Source organism: Pygoscelis adeliae, unplaced genomic scaffold (genome assembly GCF_000699105.1).
Source record: "Pygoscelis adeliae isolate BGI_AS28 unplaced genomic scaffold, ASM69910v1 Scaffold127, whole genome shotgun sequence".
In the NCBI taxonomy this organism is placed as follows: domain Eukaryota; kingdom Metazoa; phylum Chordata; class Aves; order Sphenisciformes; family Spheniscidae; genus Pygoscelis; species Pygoscelis adeliae.
The window spans coordinates 3,403,868-3,412,679 of record NW_008825208.1 but is presented as its reverse complement, the minus strand read 5'-3'; the positions used below and the strand labels follow the sequence as shown (position 1 = coordinate 3,412,679).

Here is an 8,812-nt window from a genome sequence, read left to right as displayed (position 1 = left end):
AAGAAGCGTGGCCAGCAGGTCGAGGGAGGTGATTCTGCCCCTCTACTCTGCTCTGGTGAGACCCCACCTGGAGTACTGCGTCCAGCTCTGGAGCCCTCAGCACAAGAAACACATGGACCTGTTGGAGCGGGTCCAGAGGAGGGCCACGAAAATGATCAGGGGAATGGAACACCTCTCCTATGAAGAAAGGCTGAGAGAGTTGGGGTTGTTCAGCCTGGAGAAGAGAAGGCTTCGGGGAGACCTTATGGCAGCCTATCAGTACTTAAAGGGGGCTTATAAGAAAGATGGGGACAGACTTTTTAGTCTTTTCATCTTTTAGGACAGGAGGTAATGGTTTTAAACTAAAGGGGGGTAGATTCAGACTAGATATAAAGAAGAAATTTTTTACGCTGAGGGTGGTGAAACACTGGCACAGGTTGCCCAGAGAGGTGGTGGATGCCCCATCCCTGGAAACATTCCAGGTCAGCTTGGATGGGGCTCTGAGCAACCTGATCTAGTTGAAGATGTCCCTGCTCATTGCAGGGGGGTTGGACTAGATGACCTTTAGGGGTCCCTTCCAACCCAAACCATTCTATGACTCTATGATTCTATGAAAACCGGCAGTTTTGGCTGAGCTGATGCTCAGCTGATCCATCCCTGGATCTGACTATGGTAACACAATGCCCAGCTCTGACACAAAGCAGGAGAGAGGACTATCCAGTGAGCGGTGATAGGAAGGGCAGGATCACCATTTCCAGTTTCAGACTGCATTCATCTTGGCTTAAAATGATTGTGGAACTATACCTTAAGTGGTTTGTTTCTGTTTTTTTTTAATACATTATGGAAGATACTGACTGAAAGGCCCAGAGATGGGAACACTGTCTTTTCACAAACAATGCCACACATGAGGCAACACTTCCGACATCCTGGCCCTAAGTACAAAAATAACTCTTCCTTTTCCCCTTACAGTTTTTGGTTGTCCTGCTAAACGTGCCTACAACCCTGTCAATTAATACATCCATGGGGTGCAAAGCATCTTACAGCAGCACACAAAGCAGCATATTGTGTAATACTAGTGTTGGTGGAAAAACAACACATGGACATACCACCTGTGACTGCAGGGCTAGATTTTTCTCTGAATTTTATGGGAAGATCTGGAATGATTCCACTGACTGAAAAGAAAGTGCCTCAGATTCATGTCAGTGTCATCAGGGCATCAATGCAGCTCTGAATCATAAAATATAGGAAGATAGAGTTATGGTCATTACACAAACCTCAATGTGTAATTTCCTGAACTTACTTAACTTTGAAACCTTCTGTCACCCAGACCATAATAGGCTTTTGCAAATAATATATAATCCTACTTCCTAAGGGCAAAAAAAGACAGAGAAAAAAAAAAAAGAAAAAAACGCAAACAACCAAACAGAGTTTAATGGTTAGGTTAATGTATTAAACACATCTCTCTACTTAGTAGACTGCCTGGACAAGGGCTAGAAATTCCATTCAGAAAGACAGTTTTCTATAGAGATGGGAATAAAAACCAAACCATTTAGATGATTACTTTTAAGCAGCTCCAAATATTGGATGAAAAAGTTATCAGAAGCCAATCATGCTATAAAGCCAATGGAAGCTTTTACACTGAGAATAATGGAGAATAAGGCAAGAAAACTTTACTGTTGTTGCTTATCCTGCAGATAAACTCCATCCTCATGGAGGCAATTACCAGCTTCACCATTTTTATACACTCAGCTCCACTGACTGCCATCACTTCCAGCCCCGATGCTATCCACTTGCTACCATGGCTGACTGTCTCTGCATCTAAATGAAATCAGCATTTTAATGGTTATCAGAACAGCACACGTAAATAATATCCTTCTCTATTTTTCTTCATTCAAGTGTAATTATTACTGTCTGTTCTCATAAACAAAATGTTTATAAAAAACAACTTCTGAGAAAAAGGTCAAAGTTTTCACAGGATGTGACTTATAAAAAAAAAAAAGACTTCTGGAGAATGAGCAAAGCAGATGGCCATATTCTGCTGTCTTTTACCCCTGTCCTCAGAGGGAAATTTCACTGCCATCAATAGTTTCCAAAGTTATGTAGGAATCTGCCGGGAACCTGACTGGTTTGCAATATATTTTTGGATATTTCTGAGAGAGCACAGAAGGTACTCTTTGCCGTGTAAGAGAAGACTACATCGGTTAAACAGAAAAATGTACAAAAATGGCATATACTGGTATCTCTGGCAAACAGATTTGTGCATTTGACAATTCCTAATAGCTGTGAGAGAAGCAAATGTACTCAAACCACGTGAATCATTCCTTCCTATTTGGCAGGGTCCTCCTTGCACATCACTTCCCACTGCTCATTGGCATGATATGAATGTTTGACATGCCCACAGTTCTGTAACTGGGTGGCCATGGAGTGATGAAATATACTTGAGTTTGTCACCTAAGTTTGTCACACGAGTTTCCGAGTACATATTGAATATACAAGCCCTGCACACATTCTGAGGCTGTCTATGACCTTGCACAGATCTGCACTGCAAAAAGACCAAGTATCTTTTTTTTCCCCTATTGCTCCTCTTTAGAGATATAATTTATTGTTATGTTAATGAGTAATGCTCAATACTGAGAAAAAGAGCTAGGTCTACACCTCCCACAAGTTTACAAAAACATAAATGCATCTTGGGAACTTTGTTCCTTCAAGTGAATTACACCATGCTCAGATCTCCACATTAAACACTGAAATCTCAAAACATTTTTAGGTGTTTTGTTTTGTTTTGTTTTTAACCTAACTCTGACAAACACAAAGCACAGTGAAATATCAGGCAAATTAAAATGCACAAATTTAGAAATCAAAACAACATACTGCAATAAACACAGATCAATGCTGGGAAGTTGGGAGCAGATTTGGCTGCATCACCAACTAACTGCTATCCAACAAAACGCTTTGCACTTAGATTCAGTCACAAATCTCTAAGGCCTCTGAATCAGAAGGCTCTTACATGACTGAAGGAAAAGTATAGCTGCTGGGTTCTTTGCCTCTGTCTCTCTTTCTAACAGGCACCTTCCCACCAGGGGAAAAAAAAGCCCAAAACATTTTGTGGTTTAATGCCTCTCTGGCATTAACTTTATTGCTTTTCAGAAGGTTTTAGTTTTTTCTTCCCCCCCGCTCTTTCTAGGGGTCATGTTGCTGTAGCTGCACTGATCCTCTAGTTTCATGATAGGTTCTGTGCCTGCTCCAGCTAAGCTTGGAGTGCAGCAGTAAACAGGCTCTGCAATCACTAAGCCAAAGCAAGCATCTGAAGGCAGTCACCAGCTACTACTAGAAAAGACACCCCACCCCCTCACACCAAGGAATAGAAGGAGGAATTCTTTTTCTTTGAAAGTGTTATTTACACCAGAGAAACTTCTTCTGTGACCTGATGCTGCCACATTGCTAGAATACACTTTCAAATGATAGATTCCTTTAGGGGGATCTGCTCTACCTGTAGCAGTACTTTATTCCTGATATTAGCCTTTCTTTTCAGAGATGGGAGTAATGGAAAATGATGCATATCAGAGAAGGTACTCATGCGTCTTTAAGGGAAAATCAGACTTATGATGATTTATGCTGTGTTGAGCTAAAGAAATCAAAAACAATTTGGAAGGGATTATGTTGCCTTGCAAACAGCAGCTTGTATTCCTTGAAAGTAAAAAAAGCTGATGAGTGACCTGTCCCAGCAAAATATATTAAAAACAGGTCTCAAGTTATATCTTAACTACTAAGAGTTACACCTTTTCCAAGTGGGGATGGAGTATATGGTTGCATAGGATGGAGTATATGGTTGCATATATTGAGAAGACTTTAATAGAGATGAGGTGTTCTATGAAGCAGTTCTGAAAATATCCAATCTACCTCCTGGGAAGGGGGAACAAGGGTCTTGATCTGTAGTTCAGAGCCCAGACTAACAGACTGCTAGTGTCATGTGAAGTCTACAGAGCTAGGAAGCATGGTGGCGTGGTGCTTGCATACTTCCCATTTTCACCAGTGGAACTCCCAAAGCAAAAGCAAGGCAAATCAGCGAACACCAAGTTAAGGAACACAGGAAGTTTTGGTCTTCCCATTCCTTTTGTATGTGTCAAGGATCCAGCTCGCTGCTGAAGGTAGGAAGTTGAACTAGGAGCAAGCTCTACTCTTATTACAACTTTTACTTCGTGGCATCAGAGTACTTTGCAAACACTGTTGAATTCAGGTTCACAATACTTCTGTCAAATGCTAAATGATCTTATATTCCACACAGGAAAACTCATGAAGAGAGCTATTATCCAGAGATAGGCAAGAAACCCACAACAAAACTGGAAACACAAAGCAAGGCTTTAACCAACAGATTGCATATGACTTACTTTGCAGAGGGTGCTTTGTACTGGGCATAATTGGTAGGGTTTTGGTAGCAGGGGGCTATAGGCGTGACTTGTTGTGGGCAGCCATGAACTACCCTAGGTGAGTCATAGCTACCTCCAGCTGTCCCTGAAACCGCTGCAAATAACCCACCATGTGCCAAAACTTCAACCAGTCAGAGACGCACATGGTGCCTCTGCTCACAGATATTTAAGAAAGCAGCAGCCACTAAGAGGAGAGGACACATGGCTGGTGGCACTGTTGGGGATGTGATTGGAGACGTACTCTTGGAAGGAAGTGCCTTGTGACAGAGCAGGCACACCCCTGAAGGGACTGTGGGTCATGGGCAACCCACACCAGAGCAGGGACGCTGCAGAGGGATTGTGTGCCATGGTAAACCCATGCTGGAGTAGAGGAAAACAAGTAAGAAGCAAGAAGCAGTACACACATCCCTGATCTCCTGCATTGCCCCTCACCTCACCAAAGGGTTAGGAGTAGCTGAGTGTAACGTGTAGCAAAACCAAGGTGAGCTGAGACCCGGAAGGGGGAAAAGAAGTTTTTTACTGAATTAGAGCCTGGGGAAGAAAGGTGTTTCTTCACCATGTGTTTTCTTTAATTGTCTTTTTTTCCTCAATACCCAGATCTGTAATCAAAAGTTTTGTTAACTGGCAATAAATTAAGTAAAATTCCCCAAACCAAGACTGTTTTGCTCATGATGTGCTTATAAAGTACTCTGGCATATTTCTTAAGTCCTACATACTATGAAATCCATTGTTAGAGAAAAGGGATCACAGGAAGGAAGTACAGGGGCATTACTCGCTGTAGCTAGGCTGCCGTTTGAACAGTAAGTTACTGTGCTGAGGCAGCTGCATTAAGATTCTCACTAAAAAGCACATTTAGATGAAGTGTTTAATGCACCCTATAAAAGCAGTCACCTACACAGGGTGAGGGTGGGATGGAGGTAATAGGCACCACTCCGCTAGACAGTTTTGGCCATGGGAAGAGGCTCAGAAGTGAATTAAGGTGAACTACTGCCAGTGGAAAATAAAGCTGGTCACACAAGGAGCCAGCACAAAGCAGATGCCACATCTTAAAATTCAAACCTCAGTTTATTTAATGATAGCATCCCCATGGAGGCATGCCTTAAAGGTCTCCTGAGAGCTCTCATGGTGCAGACTGCCTTGTCTGCCTGTTAGCTACAGGAAAGGGCAGATTTGCTTTCAGACTTCTTCTTTTCCCCCAAATTAACCAATTGGACATGCGTTTTTTTCCTCAGGACCACCTGTGGGGTCAGTGATTATGCCAGCTTCCTTTTTTGTCCCCACATAAAACAGCTCTATGAAAGACTCAGGGATCTGTCAAATTAACATGGTGATGGGGATGGGAAAAAGATATGCAGCATTTTAAACTATAGCCTCCTCTCTGACTGCAGAAAGGACAAGTTATGCAACTCCCGAATGGGAGGGGGAACCCTGTTTGACTCATTTGCTTTATTTGATTTTATAACTGCTGCACTGAGTTGCAAAAGGCTGATAAAATCTATTTTAAACAAAGAGCATACGTCCTGCAGGCTAATATTACTATTCATCTACTGCCTGCTTCCCCAATTATTCTCCCTTCTTGAAGTTATGTTGATAAATCAGTTGCCTTCCTGTTTATTAAAGCATGTGGCAGTCTGTTTATTTAATCAGCTCTTGGCCCATTTTCTAATTAAGGGAGATAATGTGGACTCATTTCCTTCCATGGCAGGAAGCCATGGCAGGAGCCTGGCAGGGCACAGGTTGTCCTCAACTACTGCATTAAAATTCAAGATTATTTGTAATGTCTGCTTTGTTTGGCAACTCCTTCCTTTCTCTCTGCCCAGCTGAAGACAAAAATACAGACGTATGGTTTTTTCTGCATTTCCACACTGCTGACACCCACCCAAGTCAAGGACAGGAAGATGGAAGCAGGTGGAGCTTTGTCACTTTGCTGACATGGTGCCTGTTTTTCTGGGAGACACTGAATCCCAGCAAAGTTAATAATACTGCATCATACGATGATCCTAAGGATAATTTTGTGAAGGGAGGGAATGCTGGAGTGCAAAGGGAAAGCACACACCGGTTGGAGCATGTTCCGAGCTTGCTCTTCTGCTGGACTTGGGCCATCTCCTGTGCCACTCTGGCCCCAATCCTTTGTCTGTCTGCTTAGTGTGGGAATATTGCTAACCACCAACTGCAGCATTAAATCACTTTTGTGTTCTCTGTATTCCAAAGCAAGCAAGGATCTTGTAACAGCCTTAAGATCACCTCTCTTCCTACCTCTGAGATATCCTGCCTTGTATCTTGCTTGTGACACATCCTCAGCATTTAACAGCTACAGCTAACCTAAGATCACTAGTCTGGCAGGGAAGTTCTCTTTTGCCGGGCCTCCTTCTATCCCTTAGGACACATTTAGAGGGCATATTAAGTTCTCCTGTCTAGAAAGAAACCATAGATACATTGCAAGTTATCAATACATGCCATACGCAGTGTCTTTCAGTGGGCCTTGTGAACTGCTGAAAACAAGACCATCCATTTTGTCTCACTTTACAGGCTCTCCTTCAATCAAGAAATGCAGGCAAATACCACTTTGCCACACTTTCAGGAGTGTTTCATACCAATTATGCTATGCACCTCCTTGCAATGTGCCTTTTGTGGAACAACTGAAAACTTGATGTGGTCCTGCGCAGCCCTCTCTAGGTGACACTGTTTTGAGCAGGGATTTGGACTATATGATATCCACAGGTAGCAGCCAACCTCAGCCATTCTGTGACTCTGGGGAAAAAAAAAATCCCAGTGGTTCTAGCACTTCATCAATAGGCTGTACAACACTATTTTCCAAACTCTGATCCATGGAGAAATGTTGCCCTGATCCCTTTTAAAATTGGCTAAATGCCCACAGTGAGGGTTTGTGCATAAACTGCTTTCTGAATTGCGCCTTACTTTTCATTCTCTGCTTACACTTTCATTTTATTTGCATTTGCAAGCAACAGCAAAAGCGTTTCCATTTCTGGAGCCTTACTTTTGGAAACAATGTATTTAATTTTTCAATTTAAATTTCAGTCCAAAAGGAAGTGTCTGGTTTTGTTACACTGCTAATTGTCTGAACCTCTGTCTCACCTCATCTGTCTCACTTAGATCCAGAGCACACTCTGGATCTAACACACTCAATACCTTCACAAACACCTACTTAAAAATAATTAAAAAAATCCAATTCACCTTTATATAGACCACTGTTCCCTTCACATGCATTCAAGTGACTGCTACGAGTACCATGCTGTTATTGACCAATGAAAAAAGACAGAATAAAATTATATATAAAATATATAGTACAGGAAGAAGCAGAAAACAAATGAACTTCCATTTTCAAATGGCAGTATTTCCCACCTTGTATTTTTCTATGCAAAATACATTGCACTTTTCTCTTTCTACTGAGCCTACTGAGCATCTCACAAATACTGCAGCAAATGGAATGGGTCCACAGACAGAGGCAAGACTTCATCACTTTAAACTGCCTGTGTTCAAGCACGGACCTTATTCCCAGAGGAAACCCACTGCAACAAGTGTGGGAAAGGCTCAGTGAAGGGAGGAGGAAAATTTCCTAGAGCTTTCCCCCAGACCCCACACTTACCAAAGGCTCTAGTTCTTTGCGGTCTATGAGGTTGAGCTCTGTCACAAAGTAATAAAAATGCTTGTAACAGGTATTGACGTGGGCCTCAGCCCCCATAAGGATGATACGGTCAAAGTGATGGATGTAGACGTGAACAAACACCCGAAAAAGCCGGCAGAGTATCTTCTTGCAGATCTGAAGGAAGTTCTTTGGAAAGGGAACACCTGTGAATAGAGAAGGCAGGGTTGTCATAACCATCCTGTCATCCTCCCAAGACAGCTTTGGAGAAAAGCATGAGTTTGTAACTGCAAACTAGGTTATGACTTCCTAGGCCTCCTTTCCAATCCAGAAGATCACTTAATGCATACACTTATCTGACCGTTAGCACCAAAGATAACCAAATATTTAAGCAATTTTAATGGATCAAGACCGAAAGGTACTGGTCCTTTCTCCCTGAATAATTTCATGGAGGAACATCCAGTATTGTAATGTTCAGAAATGTGATGTACAAACCGGGGACCAGAGAAATAGCTGCATCTACCAAAGCACAACTACTTCATCTCGTTAAGAAATGTTTGCTTTTGGTTGTCACATCCATTCATCTCAATGACAAAGCTAATATTGAAGGTCACAGAGGAGGACGCCTAAATGCTCAAGCCATGAACCGACAAATTGCTAAGCTATGGAAATGATAATAAGTACAGATGTTTTGGCAATATTTGAATCAGAACTCCATGCAATTAGCCAAACACCTGGATTATAACAAACAATTGTTGTTATTTCCAAGGGCAAAATAAATACAATCTATTAAAAAACATAA

The 8,812-nt window shown here is 42.0% G+C and overlaps 1 protein-coding gene across 1 annotated transcript in view; it reads right to left on the bottom strand.

Moving 5' to 3' along the window:
- Positions 1–8,812, bottom strand: part of MOB3B (MOB kinase activator 3B) — a 76,492-nt gene that overhangs the window by 25,429 nt on the left and 42,251 nt on the right. Inside the window, exon 2 of the mRNA XM_009328991.1 lies at positions 8,014–8,216. Within this exon, the coding sequence (XP_009327266.1) occupies positions 8,014–8,216 (203 nt within the window). The remainder of the gene's footprint in view (positions 1–8,013; positions 8,217–8,812) is intronic.